Source organism: Crocodylus siamensis, chromosome 4, assembly GCF_052110815.1.
Source record: "Crocodylus siamensis isolate JL-2025a chromosome 4, ASM5211081v1, whole genome shotgun sequence".
Taxonomy (NCBI): domain Eukaryota; kingdom Metazoa; phylum Chordata; order Crocodylia; family Crocodylidae; genus Crocodylus; species Crocodylus siamensis.
This window is the reverse complement of record NC_143398.1, coordinates 206507973-206527454: the sequence shown is the minus strand read 5'-3', so window position 1 is coordinate 206527454 and position 19482 is coordinate 206507973. Positions and strand designations below refer to the sequence as shown.

General features: G+C 44.3%; 2 protein-coding genes across 10 annotated transcripts in view; one reads left to right on the top strand and one right to left on the bottom strand.

Moving 5' to 3' along the window:
- METTL5 (methyltransferase 5, N6-adenosine) overlaps positions 1 to 7014 on the bottom strand; it is a 35331-nt gene extending 28317 nt beyond the window's left edge. For 2 of the 5 annotated variants that reach the window (XM_090045503.1, XM_090045501.1), the window contains exons 1-6: positions 6692 to 7004; positions 5131 to 5253; positions 3477 to 3591; positions 2701 to 2882; positions 2103 to 2185; positions 1649 to 1700 (exon numbers count right to left, since the gene is read on the bottom strand). In XM_090045503.1, coding sequence (XP_089901629.1) covers positions 1649 to 1700; positions 2103 to 2185; positions 2701 to 2882; positions 3477 to 3591; positions 5131 to 5239 — 541 coding nt within the window. In that variant the 5' untranslated portion in view covers positions 5240 to 5253; positions 6692 to 7004. Of the gene's footprint in view, positions 1 to 1648; positions 1701 to 2102; positions 2186 to 2700; positions 2883 to 3476; positions 3592 to 5130; positions 5254 to 6432; positions 6583 to 6691 lie in introns of those variants that run through there. The other 3 variants (XM_090045504.1, XM_090045500.1, XM_090045505.1) reach the window with 3 other exon arrangements.
- Positions 7015 to 7044: 30 nt separating this feature from the next.
- UBR3 (ubiquitin protein ligase E3 component n-recognin 3) overlaps positions 7045 to 19482 on the top strand; it is a 261968-nt gene continuing 249530 nt past the window's right edge. For all 5 annotated transcript variants that reach the window (XM_090045497.1, XM_090045496.1, XM_090045495.1 and 2 more), the window contains exon 1: positions 7045 to 7647. In XM_090045497.1, coding sequence (XP_089901623.1) covers positions 7181 to 7647 — 467 coding nt within the window. In that variant the 5' untranslated portion in view covers positions 7045 to 7180. The remainder of the gene's footprint in view (positions 7648 to 19482) is intronic.

Below are 19482 nucleotides of genomic sequence, written 5' to 3'. Positions count from 1 at the left end.
TTTTAAGGCTTATGAATAAGAAGGCCATAAGGAAATATGGGACATTGCCTCCCCTGGTCCAAGTCAGTAGTGCTGCTGTAGTCCTGCTGGACTGTGCCATGCCCCCCTGCAATTCTGGGACTTCTGTTTTAATTTGCACAGACAAAAGTGACAACTTTTGCTTGATTTAGTCACAGAAAGCAGTTTACAGCCATGACCAAACACAAATGCTCGGCTGCAAACAGCTTAAAATGACCAGTCAGGTGAAAATCTTGAACCCTCGTTGCATGAGGGGTCAGATGAAGACATGTTAAAACAGTGTCCTTCTGTAAGTGTCTGTGTTGCATGCCAGCTTCAAGCTGTTTCCAGAATGGGAGAGGGAAAAGCAGGCAGAGGGAGTTTGGTTTGGAGGTTTTCAGCCATGCTGGAGGGTGGACTGGGTGTACTAGTCCCTCAAGATGACTGGGTACCTCTAGAATGAGCTCCCTCTGCTCTCTTTTCCCTCTCCCACTTTGAAACGGGGACAGGCTAGAAGAGAGGGGAAACTGGCTACATGCTCCCAGCCAGCATTCTGCTCCCCCCTGGAACCAACAGTGAACTTCTGTTTGCTCAGAGGAATCACTGTAACTCAGAACACTTCCTTTAAGGTGTTCTCAGTTACAGCAAGGAGATGCGCTTCTGTCTGCGCCCCTAGTGACAGTAATTCAATGCTTCAGTTTTGCTTTAGAGGTCTGTTTCCTTTCTGGAAGAAAAAACTGCTTGTATAAAGGGCAAGACTGAATTAATACAACTCTCTGAGATTTTTGTAAAGCAAACGGTGGAGAGAGCTTGGGTTTGGTACAACTTTGCCTCTCACAAGTGTGTGCTGAGGACAAAGCTAAAAAAAACAAACCCAACAACCCTTTATATTTTGTTAACCTCTTGCTTGGTGGTGGGGAAGGTAAAATGTAATCCAAACAATCTGTCAATTAAAAAATATATTCATCTTTAGTCTCAACATTTTAAACTTTTGAGATGTGATCTTGTGGCCGCCTACAAATTAAGGGGATGCAACAAGGGATTGGAGATGCTCTGTTTACCAGGGAACCTCTTGGGGTAACAAGGAACAATGGTCACAAACTGACAGAGAACAGATTTAGACAAGATATCAGGAAAAACTTCTTCATGGTAAGGGTGGCCAAAATTTGGAATGGGCTTCCAAGGGAGGTGGTGCTCTCCCCTACCTTGAGGGTCTTTAAGAGAAGGCTGGATAGGCATCTGGCTGGGGTCATCTGACCCCAGCACTCTTTCCTGCCTAGGCAGTGGTCAGACTTGATGATCTGTTGAGGTCCCTTCCGACCCTAGCATCTATGAACTATAGTTGTACACAGTAACTCCCAACCTTTTTTTGCTGTGACCCTAAATCTGGGTTGCGACCCCTGCCCCTGCTGCTGATTTACTCATGCCTAGTGGTGCCAACAGAGCCTGGGCTGGGCTGAGATCACCGGGGGCAGTGGTGGCAAGAGCCGTGCAGACTGTGTGCCAGGAAAGCCCTGCAGGCAGGAGGGGCAGACCCCCTGCGACTGATTTGGGTTGTGGCTCGAAGTTGGGAGCCACTGGTTTTAACCTGTTCCTGAAGGCTATTAACCACAAACAAACTGCATTTGTTAGAAGCGGAAGATAGTCTTACCAGCTAGAACTTCCATCTTCACTTTCCATTCATCTGCTTTCTTTTGAACGTGCTGCAACAAAAGTTTTGTGGACTCTTTTAGAACTGTTAAAACATTAACTTTGATGCTTGGGGGAAAAAATTCACTCCTGTACATGAGCTGAAGCATACAGCAATGCAGCAGTCAGAGTTGGTATTTCAAGGGCAGTGTTCTTTGAAACTATAATTTATCTGTTGCTCCCATTAAGAATGATAGCTTAAGTAATCTGAAGTTCTGTATTCAAAGTATGGATGGGAGGGGGTGTATTTCCCTGATTTTTTAAGCTGCAACAAATCTACCCATTCAAAATATGCAGTGGTATCCACCATGGGCATAGAAGTCTTTTAAGTTTGCACAGTTTCTGTAAAACTAAATGTAGATTTAAATACCACTTGTGTCTAGTTTCTGCTTAACTTGCTGAAACTGGGAACTTACTTGCCGTGTTGAAGTTTTGTGTAAGGAATATACAGCTGTTCTTGCCATTTGCAAAGCTACTTTCAAAAAAACCATATCCATCCCTGCAAAAAAGGACCCAAATTAGTTATGATTCTTTTAATAAGCCTCAGTTTAACTTTGCTTTTCAAATACTCACATAGGAAATCAGTAGCTATGCTTTCTGTCACTTAAGTTTAGAACTGTACTTTTCTTAAGAGAGGAAAAAAACAAAAAGCAAGGGCACTGGAAACATGGAATTAGATAAAAAGTCTTTAAATGCAATGTTGAAGAGTAAGGTATTGAAGAAGGAAGGGTGGTAGTTAGGACAGGTGCAAATAAGATTTAATAGTACAACTAACTATTCAAAGTCAACTGTGTTAAAACAAATGCTGGACATTTGAAGAGATCTAACTTGAACAAGGAACTTTTAGTTCAGTGTTACAACCACATCAGAAAACAAAGCAAATCTTTAAAGATATTTTCTGAAAATAGACGTGTTGCCATTTCAGGTTACTCAGTAGATGAAAATGTTTATTCAATTATAATATATTTATCTTCAGAAATGACTGCAAATATTGTTTATTTTCTGATCACTAACCTTTATTGTGCTTGGTTCCAAAGGGAGGATTCATAATTACTGTGTCAAATGTTTTTGACATTCTGTCAGGTAAAGAACACACATTGCATTGAATCACATCAATATTTGTGAGCTCAAATTCTTCAGCATTTCTACTAAATATTTCCAGGGCATTTGTGTCCACATCAAACCCCACACACAACCTATAAAATGGAAAACATTAGTCAGGAACAAACAGCTACAACATTTTTCTGTCTTTGCCTTGGGACAGTGGGGCAGGGGGACATTAATTTGTTTTTCCAATGTACACTGTTGTATGGTGTGGGACTTTTGTGTGTGTTTGTTTTATTTTGGCTTAAAAGTAGAGTTATGAGGGAGAGCTGTTGGGACAGAATTTGTTCCGTTAGTTTTAGTATGAGGTGGTGAAGCAAAGGTATGTTCTAAAAGTAGATTACTAATAGAAGAAGAATATGATGAGCAAAGCTTTTTATTTTCCTAAAAATTTCTTGAAGTATGTTAATAACAAATTTTAAGTTTGTGTTGTTTATCTTATGAGAGAACACTTACAAAAACATGTACAAGTTTCCATTAAATAAGTATGTTTCAAATACAGTGCAACTAGTCTTATCACTTGTCATTATTTGCATGCTTGCAGGCTGGCTAGCTGTAGGAAAATGTCTGGTGATGCATCTATTTTTAGTTAAGTGCAGTCCAGTATTGTCATGTTCTAATCTTATCTTTCATTTGATTCTATACGTGGAAAGAAGCAAACATAATTTTGAGCGTGAATCACCTACCCTGCTCCTAATGTTGCACTTCCAATGCTGAGCACGCCGCAACCACACCCTAGATCGGCAACCACTTTGTTTTCAATATCGTCAAAAGTGTTGTGAATTGTGTAGAGCATACATGCTGGAAAACAACAGATTAGAGGATGACAGCAATGGAACCTATTTATCTGAGTCAATACATAAACAATTCCTTCTGCCTTTCAAAAAAAACTTTGAATGCCATGTTGCTGCTTTTAGTGAACATAATGTTTGTTCGCACAGGAACATGACACCTAGCGATCACACTGCTACTATCCTTTTTTTGTGTATGGAAATAAAAATATAAAGATAAGGACTTCAGATCATTGCTCTAATGGGTAGTTTTCATGCAAAGCAATCACTCTGATTGCAGGAGGAGTATACAGGGAATTGTGATTGAACTATCAGTATTAATACTATTTCTGACTAATTATATAAAATGCTTTTACTGAAGGACTAAGACAGAGCTGTATTTCTACACTTTTTCTTGATGTATACAAACATTTCTACTACATACTAACACTCCCTTTAGGACTGAAAAACGACCATGCACTAATTAGACATAATGTAACCACTGTTCACTAATTCACTAATTTTAGGCCCACCCTGATCTAAGCTTTTCCACCTCAGTAATGTTATTTTCCTTGTTACTTGGAGTTTTATACCTCTAATACAGTGATTCTCAACCAGGGTCATGTGTTACCCTAAGGTGCCTCAAGAGCCATTCAAGGGTGTTGCGGGGCATCACCATACAATGTTAGCGCTGTTAGGTGTGCAAATGTGATTCACAAGATAAAAACAGAGATCTGCATAAGAATTAACTGTGCTAAAAACATTTCCCCTGTTGTGGGCTTTGTGCTCTCTGAGACAGAAAAACTGCTCTACTATTTTTCCCCAATGAAAAAACATGCAAAAACTAAGGGTGTAGGTTGTAGCCGTGTTGGTCTAAGGACATAGGCAGACAAGGTTCTTTGCATTAATCTGATATCTTTTATTAGACCAACTCAAATAGTTGGAAAACAAGCTTGCTTAATAACTGTTTTCAAATTATTTAAGTTGGTCTAATAAAAGATATCAGATTCACCCAAAGAACCTTGTCTGTGAAAAACTAAGCATTTTTGAAGGGTGCTTCAAACCTAAAAAGGTTGCAAGCTACTGCTCTATAATATGATTTAGTTCAAGATTTCTTTAGAAATGTTACGATTAAGGGCTCCTACTGCTTTATGCTAATTATGCAGACCATTAAAAAGTAGACAGTGGGGCCAAAAAGCCTCTATGCCCTTCAGTATTTCACAACTTGTAACCAGGGTTTGTGATAATACAGACAGCAAAATAGTGAGTGTGCTGTCCACGTAAATGAATTATACCTATTTATATGCAGATAGGTGAAATACACGGTGTTAAACTTTAAATCTTAAAGAACTGTATAAGAAAATAGGTATTTTCAACAAAATCTAGTAAACGACTAGACCATACTCCTTGCCATGCACAATCTCTGAACAGTTCCTGGCAACAATACAAAAGCTTCTATGAGTATTATTGCACCAAAAAAAATCTAGAAGCAAGAAACACTTTTTAAAAAAAAGCTATAAATGATTAGAACGGAGTGTGAATTAATGCCAGCATTATATATTATCTCTACCTGCAATATGTGGCCTTGTTGGATACTGTTCAAGTAGTAACTCTGGATTCTCAAAAACATCAACTTGTTGAAGACGGCTTTCCAGTTCTTTAAGCTTTAACTTCTTCATGTTTGTCTTTTCAACTAAAAAAACAGTTTAACATTGTGAACCTGTATCTGATTATGTTCTTTTATTATAAAATATAAAGTTTAAAACTATCTTCAAAAAGTATACTTATGCCACATCTCCTTTTCAAATGCCTTCTATCAGAAGCTTTTGTAGTTGACACAAGAAAGCCCACTTTGGTGAGATGCTAAGCACCCTCACTACTAATTCACTTCAAGGGGAGCTGGACATGTATGGTGTCTTTTGGGAAAGATCCTGCAGTGGAGTTTATGCTTTGAAAAAAAATATGTTCACCAGACACAAGAAGGGAATGAATTCCAGATCCATCACTTCATGATCCTTGAACCAAGGTTTTTACATACTGTGAGGATTCGCTGGTAATCACTCACTCTGATAAAATCTCTTCTGATCTTTTCATTTTAGATACAGTTGTAATGGGGAGTGTATAAGTATCCCAATACCTCACATTCTGTAATGTCTTTTTCTCTGTGAAGTAGGGAAAAGCTATAACTCCCCATCTCTAAAACAGGGATTAAGGCAGAAGGAGATTAAAGGTCATATCTAAAATCTAAGAACACAAGAGGAACGCCAGCCTGTAACCTAGCTGGCCAGGAGTTCTGCTCCCTGCTCCCAGAAGTACTGTGTGTGAGGGATGTTGGTTACTTTTCATCCAGTGACTGCTTAATCTCAGTGTACTAGGAGCAGGGGCTGGAACTGATCTCACAGCTGTAGACCCCAACCGTTAAGCTGCAATGCTGGGTTCCTTCTTGTGTTCCTTTCCACACAGTAAGGAACCCGCCATTCCTTTCCGCACAGTAACACGCCCTCAGCAGGAGGGGTGGAGTGTTCCCAGGCTCCGCAAGATGGTAGCCTAGTGGCTAGGGCCCCCTTCTCCACCTGTGACATCTGGGTTTCAGCCTCCTCAGGCTGAGGCAGGCATAGAAAGCAAGGCTCCCACCTCCCTGGCACGTGCCAAGCGGGGCCTGATCACCATCATCAAATAAACCAGGAGCTCCCCTCAGTCGTGGGCACTGCCCCCCTGCAAGGAGCCCTTTCTGCCGCCTGAGTCGGTGCCTCAGCCGCGGACGATGGCGAGCTGCATTGTCAGCCACCCCCAAAGCTCGGCACTGGCTGCCCCCCCGGCCCCGGTGGGCACGCGGCTGGGGGCCTCAGCCCTTCGCCTCCCCCGGCCCTACCTCGGTGCCGCAGCCTAAGCGCTCCCCTCCCCGCAGAGCAACCGCGTATCTCGTCCCCTCGCCGCCGGCAGCAGAGCCCGGCGCTGGTGGTTCCCCCGCGCCTCCCGCCCCTGTTGCTCGGGACAGGCCGAAGGAACCGGAGCCAGGGGCGCAGCGGCCCCACCGCCGGGAGCGGCTCCCCTCGCCTCGCGCCTGCCCTGGGCAGCCCCCGGGTTTCCCTTTCCGCCGCCCCCCGGGGGCCCCGGGCCTCGAGACTCACTCGGGTTTCCTCTGGGCCGGGCCGCACCGCCCTGCCCACACCGACCTCGCGGTGCAAACCCAGCCGAAGCAGGAGCCCCTCGGCGGGGCTTTCACCTGCCCAGCGCGGCTTGCAGCAAGGGCGCTTGCACCCTTGGCCCCGGCCGACGTGCGACGCCCAGACACAAACGGGATTTTACATTCCCAACGCCTAGCAGCGCCTCCCCGGAGCGGCCACGAGCGCCCTGCACAGGGCCCCCCCCCGGCTGGGGCAGCCCCTAGCCCGGGCCGGAGCGGGGCGGGGAGCGGGGGCGTGTGCGTAGAGCAGAGCGGCAGGGACAAGCGGCAGGCAGTGCCGGCAGAGGAGAGGGGAGGGGAGGGCCGGGTCCCCGGCTATCGCGAGAGGCGCCGCTGGGAGGGAGGGCGCGAGCGGGAGCAGGGGGTTGGGAGCCCCAGGCAGGGCGCCCGGCGCAGCCGTAGCGGCTCCTGCAGCCGGGCTGCAGCTCGCATCATGGCGGGGGTCGGGGTCGGGGAGAGCGGGCGAGAGAAGCGGGCGGCGGCGGCGCGGCTGAAGGCGGCCCTTAGCGGCGGCGGCGAGAGCGGGGCGGCGGCGGCGGAGCTGCAGGTGCTGCTGGAGCGGGCTCTGGCCCCGGCCCCAGAGGCAGTGGCGGGCGGCGGAGAGGAGGCGGCGGCGGGCGAGGCGCTGGAGTGGTGTCGCTGCCTGCTGGCGGGCGGGGAGCCGTGGGATAGCTTCGTGCAGGCGGTGCGGGCCTACGACCCGGCCACGCTGTGCGGCCTCGTGTGGACGGCCAACTTCGTGGCCTACCGCTGCCGGACGTGCGGCATCTCGCCCTGCATGAGCCTGTGCGCCGAGTGCTTCCACCAGGGCGAGCACGGCGGCCACGACTACAACATGTTCCGGAGCCAGGCGGGGGGCGCCTGCGACTGCGGCGACAGCAACGTCATGCGCGAGGCCGGGTGAGCGGCGCCGGGCCGGGAGGGCTCCGCGCTGGGCCGAGGGGGGCCGGCGGGAAGTTAGTAAACAAGTGGCGGTGGCGGCGGGCCCTCGCGCACCAGCGCCTCGCTCGGGAGCTGGGGCGTTTCCTCCAGTGGTGGCGCCCCGGTGCGGCGGGCGCCGGGCTCGGCTCTGCTCGAGGGAGTGCGGGGACAGACCCGCGAGGGGCACGGGAGCCGGGGGGCCGAGCGGCCCTCTGCTCTGGGGCGCCGGGGGGCAGGCCCGAGGCACGAGCGGGTGGCCCGGGGAACAGCGCAATTGAAAACCAGCCGTGGAGAGCGCGTGTCTGGGTTTGACACCCAGAGAATGGCGCCTGGCGCGCCCCAGTGCCCAGAGGCATCAGGTGGTGTTAGACCAGGCGCTCCCAGTCCCAGGGCCTGCGCTCTTGCAGGGGGCCAGACCAGAGCCTTGAAAGAGGAGGCCTTTCTCTTCGCCTCACATGTTCAGTCCTTCTGATCTGAAATATCCTTCTGGCCTGGGTTTCTCCCCTCTTCACACTCCTCTAGGGCTCTCTCTTTATGAAGCCTTCCCTATTTTTTGAAAAAAGTTTCTCTGCTTTGAATGTTTTGTTTCTCTTGCCCACAGCTAACTCTGTCATATCCCCTAGTTTGGGAGGGTATTTCCTCTTCTTTCTCTTCTAGCCAGTCTCCTGAATTCCTGTTTCCCAGCCCCTTCTGTCAGTGAGATTCCTTCCTCTTCTCAGGAGGGAACGTCCCTTCCTTCTTTTTTTTCCCTTGGTCATCATGGCACGTTACCATTGGGATTTGAGGTGCTGCTGTTTTTCTGCAGAAGTGAGCTGTGTCTGCACTATCAGTCCTGCCCCCACTCCAGCTCTCTCCTAAACGTTACAGAAAAATACAGTGGGCTTATTTTATTTTGTTATTTTAAAATGGTTTATTTTTTAAAATAATCCTAAATGAAGTTTGAATGTAATACAAAATATGTTAAGGCCTGAATTATTTGTAATAGCTCAAATATTTAAAATAAAAATTATATATACACTGAACCCACAAACCTCTATCAGAAACTTTTAATTACAGACTGCAGACTTTTTATAAAAAGAAAGAATTGGTTGGGGGGGGATGGGAAAGAGGATGACCTGATTTTTGAGGCTAGCTTTGTAAATATGGCACAGTTGTTGATCCTGTTGCAGGCCCATCAGCAGTATACTATATTCACCATTTAAAACCAATTACAAATGTGGAATATTAAATTGTGTAGCTGCTTCAATAAATGCATATAGTTACAGTATATGTTCCTAGATGGTAGGAAGGTGTATCAAATCTACTGCAAAGGTTTTACAGAGTTGTAACTCTACATGCTTTAATGGGTGTATCAACCTATAAGCAAGCATTAGTCTTTAGGAAATAACTAAAGTACAAAAAGAGAAAGTTGATTAAAATTGACGTTTTAAATCAAAGCTTTCCCCCAGTGATTAAAATAATTATTTAAATTAGTCCAGCTTGCCCCCTTGGTTCTGGAAGGCCAAAAGAGTTTATTGTCACTGTTGCTTATGGTTCAAGATGGACAGACTTGGACATCATGCAGGGGCAATGTTGAATTGAGAACATATGTATTCAAGATAGTAGTTTATGAGAAGACATTTCATCCAGCATTTTAATAATTTTTATTGTCATAGTTTTCTATTTAAAAAAATTCTTTTTTCTGGGGGAAATTGGCTTTATAAAGAAAAATGAAATTAAATCCAGAGTGAACAATTAAAAAAAACCAAAACCATGAAGTAGTCTCTGCTTTTTCACTCAATAGCTATGAGTGTTATGTGAAAGGGTAGTTATTTTATGTATTTAATAATACAGTTCAGATAAATGGGAAGGAAGAAGAAGGGTTGTGAGTATTTAGCTATTGCTATATTTGTTTGACTTCCCCCCCCCCCTTGGGAAGTATTATTCACGTTAATAAAATTGTTCCTATAAGTCTTCAGTTAATGTTGTGAGGGGCTTGGTCTCCAAATGTAAATTGTACTTGCTTAAAGATTTTATGTTAAATTGATACAGTTTTGTGTATGGGGAACACCTAAGTAAAAGTTAAGAGGGGTTTAAATTCACATATCCTGACATACAATTTCACTAACTTAACTAAATTACTGTATGTTTGTATCTTTAGTTAAACTGGTTCAATTCTGTGTGTACTGAAGCTTGTAAGTAGGTAAAATGTGCTTATGTGTTGATGTTAAGATCAGCCTTCCTGTAGATTTAGGCAACAGAAGCATTGATTTCTAGCCTGACGTAACCTTGGTCACTGCAGTCTGCCCAGGTTTCTATTAATAGTAGAGAGACTCAAGTGTGGAACTTGCTTGCAAACTTTATCTGCCATTTGCCTGGCTCAGATGAAATTTTGCCTGGTTACTCTATGGGAAAGACAGAATTTTTGGTACACAATAACTTGATCTCCCATGTTCTGAATTTTGACTTAAGAAACTATACTAGAAAATATTTTTCAGTGTCAACTATTAACTAAGTGTTCAGTAACTGATTTATTGGAAAGAAAATCAGTCTCACCATCTAGTGCGTGTTCTCTTTCTTCAAGGTGTTAATGGGGAACCTAGCATGCTGCGATATAAAAGTATGTATCTAAATCAGTGGTTCTTGATTTTTTTAGGCTTGAGGCATCCCTTAATAAATCCAAGGCACCCCTCGGAAAATTACAACTCCTAGCTTTTCACTTGTTTTTTTAATTGGAAATGATAGTACAGTGCTTTTGAGTACAAGAGGTCAGAATGTCTTAACAGTAGGGATTACTGTTTGAAACCTCTGGGTTTATTCTGTAAATCATGTTTGCACACTGAACAGTGTTACAACTGTGTGGCACCCTTGGAAGGATCCTCAGGCACCCTTATCTAAATGCTTCCATAATGGTTTTATTTCAGCTTGTAACCAACTTCCTAAAGATATCAGTATAGCATATACTTGCAAAGTTTATACTGCATAGTTGCAAAGAAACCTGAATCTCTAGCATAGCATACAGCTGCTGATTGTGTTTCAAATGGCTTGCTGAATTGTGAATTATTTTAGATTATATGATGTTGTACAAACAAACCTTTTAATTCGCAGGCAGTTTTCAGCATTTGTCATCTCTGCTACAACCTGTTAAGCAATATCCATTGCACATGTAATTCTGATATTACACCTTGGACTTGAGACATTATCAACAGTATACTCCACTTAGGTGCTTATCAGATAAGTGCATAATTTCCTTAACTGAATAACAACAGTGGCAGTCTCAATTTGTTGCCTAATGCTTATATCCTAACAAATTCAAGTTCCTGCACATCAGTTAAGTGCCTAGGCCACTTAAGCACAATAGGATCTCTCAGCCCCACTGTCTGTTTTGTAACTTAATTGTCCTCTGACTGCATAGTTCTTTCTAGTCTGTTTCAGCACTCAGTTTTCAGGTTTCTAAAGCAGCTCTAAACTGACTAGGTCCTGTCCGTTTCAAGATTCCTGCGAAAGGCATAAGGTAACCAGTCTTAATGAAACTGTGAAAAGCTTTTCCTGAAATTGAGCTTTGTTTATATTGACTCAGTGTAAGTGCATAGTCTGGGTATGTGCATAGTCTTTTTCAGTATCAAAACTATGCCCTTGAACAGTGTAGGCTGTTTGAAATTTTACTTGGACACCTGCTTTCTAGACTAGAAGACTAAAAGCTGGTAATTACAGTTGTGCTTTATCATATATTAAGAGCTAGTGACCTGTCTCCAGACTAAAATGTTTTGTTGCTCACAGTTAGACATCTTAGAGGAGAGTGTAAGTAAAATGTCTTAAATATACAGAAAATAACTAATAAGGAAGAGGGAGGGGTTTGAAGAAAAACTGAAAAAATAGTGCATTTAAATAACCTCACAGTTTAATATTATAGATGAGCCCCATCTTGTTGAAAACTATGCTACACAAAGCTGAGTTAAGGAAATATAGACTTGAGTAACTGTCAGTTGACTTGGGTGATTGTTACTTCCAGTGAAGAGATTCCTTACTTGCTGATGAAATGATCGAAAATGGCAGGAGGGCTTTCAAGGCTTCTGAAATTAAATGGAGTTTTTTTTTCTTTGGGAAGACAGCAAGGAATTAATTATTTTTTGCTTATAGTAAGCCTTTTTTTTCCATTGGCTCAGTCAATATTGCTTGAATGAAAAGGTAGTTTCTTTTTTTTTCTTTCTGTGAGTCGTCAGAAAAATAGTTCCACGATTTTTTTAAATTAGCAGTGGCTGTTGGGGTATGTGAGACAGAGAGAGACAGAGAGAGAGAACTGTGCTGGGCCATACTTCCACCACAGGCTTGATCCACAGCACCCCATTAGTTTTGTCTTATCATTCATAGTTGTTAGATGGAACATGACGCTACACCACGTTCCAGGCTTCAGATTTCATTTTAGAAGTAACTTGAAATAATACTCTCTCCTTATCCTCAATTAAGCCTCTAGTTTACAAACTTATGTCCCAGGCCCCTGAAACTCTTTCCTCCTTTTTAACAGGAAGAGTTCCCCATAGTCTGCTGCAGGATAAGGTGTTTGCAACTGTTACCATGGAAGACTATAAACCTTCAGAGTTTAAGCTTTTCCTGACCTGCATGAGACTTGTTTCCCTGTTCATGGGTATAGGCCAGTGGTTCTGAACTTTTTTAGACTGTGGATTGGAAGTGACTTTGGACCAGCATACTGCTTTATAAAAAAGGGTTGGCTGCCAGTCCACAGTATGCTGGTCACTTCTGGACTTCCAGTCTAGCAGCCAACCTTCCTGTGGACTGGCAGTCAAGTGGGCTGTGGCCCGAGGGTTGGGAACCTCTGGTACAGGCCATGCTTTTTCCTCTTTAGGAAAGCTTTGTCCCTGTTAAGTGTTTGGCTAAAAACATACCTAGTCAAGCAGTTGATGCCTGTTGCTTCAGACCTGGAGGTTTCACCTATTTCCAAGGAACCCAAAGAGCCATCCTCAGTTTGTGCTGGTATCACATCCTGGAATATAACAACAGAAAGTAAACAAGAAAACTTGAAGAGATACTGGTCTCATTGTCCTGGGAGCTGCTGACATCACCAGTCAGTCTCAGTGCTGAAGCTAGATACCATTTTGGTACCTAATGTCTCTTCTGACTCTGGCAGCCTCATTGTTGGAACCAGTGCTAGTGCCCTAATACAAAGGTAGGGCTGGAAGGAACAGCTTACAAGGAAATGGGGGAAGTGACATTAGGCCTGTAAGATTAGGTGGGTAAGGGTTTGCCTACACTGGGAATTTAATACCCAATAGGTTAGAATGTGAATTTGCAGCATACTAGCTGCTCTGCACTAACTGTTCTTGTAAACACTTTTGGTTCACAAATAGTGTGAGGTTGTTTCATTTGTTTTGTAAACCAATCATGTAAAGTCATGTTATCTTACATTTTAGTAATTGCTTCAGAAAAATAAGTCTTAAATCTTTTGCCAAACGAGTAGTATGTAAATTGTTAGCACTGACTGCAGGGCTGCTTACAGGTCTGAGGTAAAAAAGATGGGAACAACATTGAGATGACCAGTTGCAACATGGTCAGTACTTACTGCAAAACTATGCCAACAAGACTGTACTATATCTAGTGAGAACTGTCATTTCCAGCATCTTTTACCAGATATTTTCCATTCACGAGAGGAGATGATCAGGCTCCCTGATGACTTCGCTACCTAGACCATCAACACTACAGTTAGATGTCACCTGGGAGCACTGATAGAGCAATCATGACTCAGTCTTGTTGCCTGATGAGAGAGTTGCACTAATTGATGCCTTTAAAGCAGGGGTTCTCAATCCCTTGGCCGCAGCCCGCTGCTGGGCCACCGCAGGTTGACTGCTGGTCTGCAACAGGTTTGGCTGCTGGAGCAGAAGTGGCTGCAGACTGGCAAACCACAGGCTCCCGCAGCCAGGCGTCTAGTTCATCTAGTAGAGAGCCTGAATATTGAAACAATTGTTATAGAAGAGAAACGACACAAACATTTTGACATTCTGAAAGCACAGTTCTATAAATTAAGGGATAGTGAAAGTGGTCAAGGGGATCTAGTTGTCTTCTTTTTACCCAGGCTACGTTTGGCAGGAAGAGGAGTGATATCAGGACCCTTGAAAACATCTTTGAGTCTACTTAGGCCTATTCAAGGCCAGGATCATTGGTAATGGCAATAGTGAAGAAAACACCAAAATTAATAAGAAACGTACCTGTTAGATTTTTTTCAATGATTGTCTTACCCATCTCAATGCAACTGTATGTGACAAATTATCCAACTTTATTCGCCAAATACAAGTCTTTCTTCTACATCAGGAAATCACCCTTATTGTCAAAAGTGTTACATGATGCCATGGAATTAGTCAGCCATGGAATCCTTGACTAACCACGTATATATTCTGCCATCAGATTTAGGATGATAAGACTTTTTTTTGTTTATCCTGTCTCTTTAGACTGAAGGCTGGTTCATAGTTTACCATTTGCAAGACGTTTGTTTGCACTGTTGTCCTTTTCCTGCCACATAGAACGTATGTGAAATTCACAGTGGGAGCTCAACACTGTCAGTGTAAAGTCCTACCCAGCACCAAGAGTATTTACAAATTGCCTTGAGGTTGTGCTGTTCCCCATAAGAGGCAGGGAATTAACATCTGGTATTTAGAGGGAGATATCAAGATGCAGCAAAGAGCTTTAAGTATATTTTGTCCCTATTTTGTAGTCTGAGCTGTGTTCCTTTCATTTTTCAGGTGATGGAACATAAAGCAGCTGTGATTAGGCACATGTACCTCTTCTGATCTGGAGTCAAAGGTTCCAGTCACTACAGGCATTCTTCCTTTTAACAGACATTAACCAGACTTACCCTGTGGATTTCATGGATTTCATAGACATTAGGGCTGGAAGGGACCTTGGAAAATCATTGAGTCCAGTCGCCCGCCCAGAGGACAGGAAGTCAGCTGGGGTCATAGGATCCCAGCAAGATAAGCACCAGTTTGCTCTTGAAGGTGTTCAGTGTAGGTGCTTGACCCACCTCCGATGGCAGGCTGTTCCAGAACTTGAGGGCTCAGACAGTTAAGAGTCTTCCTTATGTCCAGCCTGAAATGGTCTTGCAGTAGTTTATAACCATTTGACCTCGTCATCCCTTGGGGCGCTGTGGTGAATAAACGTTCCCCCAGATACTGATGGTCACCCCTGAGAAACTTATAGGTGGCCATCAGATCACCCCTGAGCCTGCGCTTTTCCAGGCTAAAGAGCCCCATGGCTCTCAGCCTGTCATCGTAAGGTCTGTTTTCCTGACCTCTGATCATGTGTGTGGCTCTTCTCTGGACTCTCTCAAGCTTCTCCACATCCTTTTTGAATTGTGGAGCCCAAAACTGGATGCAGTACAGTTTTATCTGGCAGCGCTGGGTTTTATGTCAGTATGCCCGTATATGGTGCCACTTGTGAGACTTCACCTATGTTTCTTCCAATTCTGGGCCCATGGGCCGTATTCGGCCTGCCAGACCATTCTATCTGACTTGCAAGGCCCCTCCAAGAGACTAGTAAGAGTCCACAGCTACCCCTCTGAAGCTAGTGGGAGGTGCAGGCTTTCAGAGGTCATGCGTCATCAGGATGGGCTGGGACAGCTCTGTGCTTTCACTTCCATGGGGCTCCCTGCATGCCAGCCGAGAGCAGTGGGGAGCCATGTGTGACTGGACCAGCCAGGCTTTGTGCTGCTCCTGGCATTCCATCCGGGAACTATGTGCTGGGCTGGTCTGTGCCTCCACATGTGGCTCTCCGCTGGAATGCTGAGTGCCCCATATAGAGGCATGGTGCCAGCCTGGCCTGATGGTATGCAACTTCCCATGGCTCCTGACACTCCAGCTGGGAGCTGTGTGCCATTGGGCTGGGCTGGATCTGTGCCAGCACTTGGGGTTCCCAGCACTGGAGCTGGGACCACGTACCTTTGTGCCAGGTCGGGTCAGGCTGCCTCCATGCCAGCACATGGGGCTTCTGGCACTGCAGGTTGGATCTGTTTGCCTTTGGCCCAGGCGCACTGTGCCCCCATGTGTTGCTGGTGTGCTGGGAGTCCCATGTGGTGGCATGGAGCTGGCCCGACTTGAAGCCATGTGGCTTCCTACAGAACCTGGCAGTCTAGCAGGGAGTGGTGAGCCTTAGGGCTGGGCTGACTCTGTGCCACCATGTGGGGCTCTGGCACCTCAGCTGGGAGCTGTGTGCCATTGGGCTGGGACAGCTGGCTCCATGCTGCTCCATTCAGCTCCCAGGACTCAACGAGAGCCACTGTGGGGAAGCTCCGCCTGCTTTAGGCCCTGGGAGCCTGGTGCTCCTTCTGACAGTGTGGGCTGTATGCCTTGGGGGGGAGCTTGTAGGGGACCCACACGCACAGCACCCACCATGGCCACACCAACAATCCCCCACACCCCATCATAAACCCTATAACTCTTCCCCACCCCCCCCAACCACACCCCACACACTCCTGCATATATTCCCCACACACAAATATACAAGATTAAGACTTTATTTTGAGGTATTATGCATTGACTATATATACACTATGCAAACGCACAAATCAGGACAATTAAAATAAGAAGTTATAATGTTGGATTTTTAGTATATGATTAGCTTTTTCTGGTTTCAGCATGGCCCCCTCCCACCACCCCTTAGGGAGTATTTTGGGGGAGAAGGGGAGGGATTTTTGGTTGCAAAGGTCAGGGGTTGGAACTTCGGACCCAAGATGGCAACCAGAGGGCAAGGTACCTTTCAAGGGGTGGCAGGGCTATCCTTGTGGCGCTTGACAGCTCACCAAAAGTCATTAAGCGGCCCCCCGCTGAAATAATTGCCCACCTCTGGTCTAGACTCTGCCAAGACATCAAATAGATAAAATTTCAGTGACCCAGCAAAGAAGATTTAATGGTGAAACTCAACAAATATATGGGAAGAGGAGTTCTTTTCAGTACCCTCCCAACAAAGAGATTGATCATAGTTGTCTTAGGGAAAGGCCGGGGAGCTCATTGGACCACACATTTCAAGGGTTTGGCACTCTGGAGGAATCAGGCTATCAGACTGGTCTGAATGGTTTTGAAGGTGCGGAGGTATAGTCAGTATGGATCCCATAAACCCATCTTACTTTTTAAAGCTCTCCAGAACTTTTGAGTAGTGAGGGAATAAAGAAAATATCATAGCAACTCTATCCTTTATGTCAGTGGTAGTCAATCTTGTAGTGAACGGCTGGCCCGCAGGGTAGGCTGGGGCCCATGCTGCCTCTGCCTGGCCCTGCACACCCAGGTCAGGCCTCATGCCAACCTCACCCACCTACCCCAGGCCCCAGAACCCTGTTTTTCCCCCATGTGTAGGGATCAGACCCTTTTCTGCTTTGTATGCCCAATCCAGCATGCAGGCCATGTTGTCCAGTCCATGGCACTCCCCACAGAGCATAGAACCACTCAATGCTTACCATCAAGACCAAAATGCTAGTGTACAAGGCTTGTATACACACACTCATGTATGGGGAGGGAATATGGGCGACTTACGCACATCAAGAGAGTGCAGCTTCCACCTGCATTTTTTATGCCACAGTCAACATCAAATGGCAAGATAAAATTACCAAGGCAGAGGTTCTTCAAAGGACAAATTTGCCAAGTGTGATGACCCTACTCACACACAGATGGCTGCATTGGCTAGGCCATCTGAGCAGGTTGGAAGATGGATGCATACTCAAGGAAGTTGGAAAGTTTGGCTATATGGGGAACTATCAGAGGGAACAAGAACAATAGAATGCCTCAAGCTTCACTATGAAGACACATGCAAGTGAGATATGAAGGCATTTGGAATCGATCCTGACCAATGGGAAATCTAGCAAACAATCGTAACAAGTGGTGTCATTGTCTCTATCAGGGCATCAGAGTCCATGGCAGAAATTGGCTCCAGCAGCTTAAAGAGAAAAGAGTCTATAGGAAGCAAGCAGCTCCTGAACCACCCAACCATAACATATACATTTGTAACCCCTGCCACAGATCATACAAATCTCAGATTGGACTACTTAGTCACATGAGACACTGCAAGCCATCTACGTCAGGCTGCAATATCCACCGTCTCCTGTAGATGAAAGGATGCCAGAGCATGGGACACCCTGCATCTTGCACAGTATGCCTCTTAAATGGTGCTATGTAAAAAAAAATAAAAATAAAAGGAAGAAAGAAAAGTATTTTGTGTGAGATGCATACATACTACATCTCAAACATCTCAAAGAACTACTGTAGGTAAATGAATATTTTCCCCTCAAATAAAAAGGGATAGTATTGCCTTTTACTGCTGAGAATTCCAGCTTGCTTTTGAATTCTAGTTTCTGAAAAGCCTGAGATGAGGTTCTATCCTTGAAAAATGAGAGAGACTTCATCTGTTATGGTAACTTTAAATCCATCATGGAATATGTTGTGCTTATAAAATTGCCTGCCATGACTTCCTGAAGAATGCCCCTACCTTGGGCTACAGTGTTCTCTGAATTTAGTTGCTTTGGTATGTTCCAAATAGGTTATACCCAAATTATGATTTTGGATTATTGCTTTCACTGCTTTGGCTTGACTAGCAACACATTGTACTTGATGCATACCTCAGAGCTAATTCACAGTTGTTTCAATAAAAGCTTCAGAAAGAGCTTGAGGCTGCTTTTATCTTTTTGGACTTAATTGGTTTAAAATGAAATACTAGATGCTTTAACCTTGTTGAGTGTCTTTTGTGTTGGTCCTTGTACAAACATAATAAACGTTTGTCCAGAAGATCTTGTAGTATAAAAATTGAAAATCTAAATTTAAACATGTTAAAATAGGAATAATCTGTTTTGAGAAGAGTAAGGTAAATGTGGTTGATACACCTTGTGTTGTGCTGCATTATGTCTTGCCTGAACCTGTATGCTGTTTGAATTGTCCACACTTTCTTAATATATTGTCTGAATTGAAGAATCTGTGTATTTCATAGCATACTGGATCTACCTGCTGCAGCAAGATACCTAGATTATTTGGCCTTCTAAACATCTTGTTGACATTTCAGATGTATTGTACAAATAGGGTCTTAATTATTTTACTTTCTGTAAAATGAACCATAATATACATGGTATTTTAAATCCATAATGGGGCCTAGGTTTTTGCATTGACAACATATAATTGTAGAATTTGGAAGGGGAAGTTGGAAAGTTCGGCATTTTGGTAAAGGATGGTTGGTGGCTTTGGTACTTGGAAAAGCATAAGGGGCTGTCAGGGATTAGGACTGGCCTGCTAACTGCATGTTTCAGATAATGCTTATAGTAAAATAATGAATAAGGCTAACTTTGAAATATGTGTTTGTCTGCTTCAGAATTTACATTTCATAGAGATGAATTTCTTGATTCTCTCTCTGTAAGCTATTATTTCTGATTGTCAGGGAGCTTCAAAAATAAATATTGTATCAGTTTAGAATGTGGTAATCTTTTCTTGGGTTCTTCCCTCCCCACCCCATCAACAAAAGGTTGGGGACTTAGCCGTTTGTGGGACCTCAAGGGGTACAGTTTTTGAATGAATTGCTATTCTAAGACACATCTTCAGCAAAGTATGAATTCTGCAACAAATTCCATAGCTGTAGAATATTCAGGGTCCTTTTAAGTTCCAGACCAGTTTTTTGATTCTTGATCTCAATAAACCTAAGTCCATTTTTCCCCTAATATCTCAGATTTTTGGCCAAAATCAAGGCCATTTCCCCCTACAAACTGAAGAGAATTTGATTTCAGTTTCAAGAAGTTTTTCTTTAAACATGTAATGGGTTTATAAGATCTTTTTATGGGGCTGTCTAGTAATAGGAATG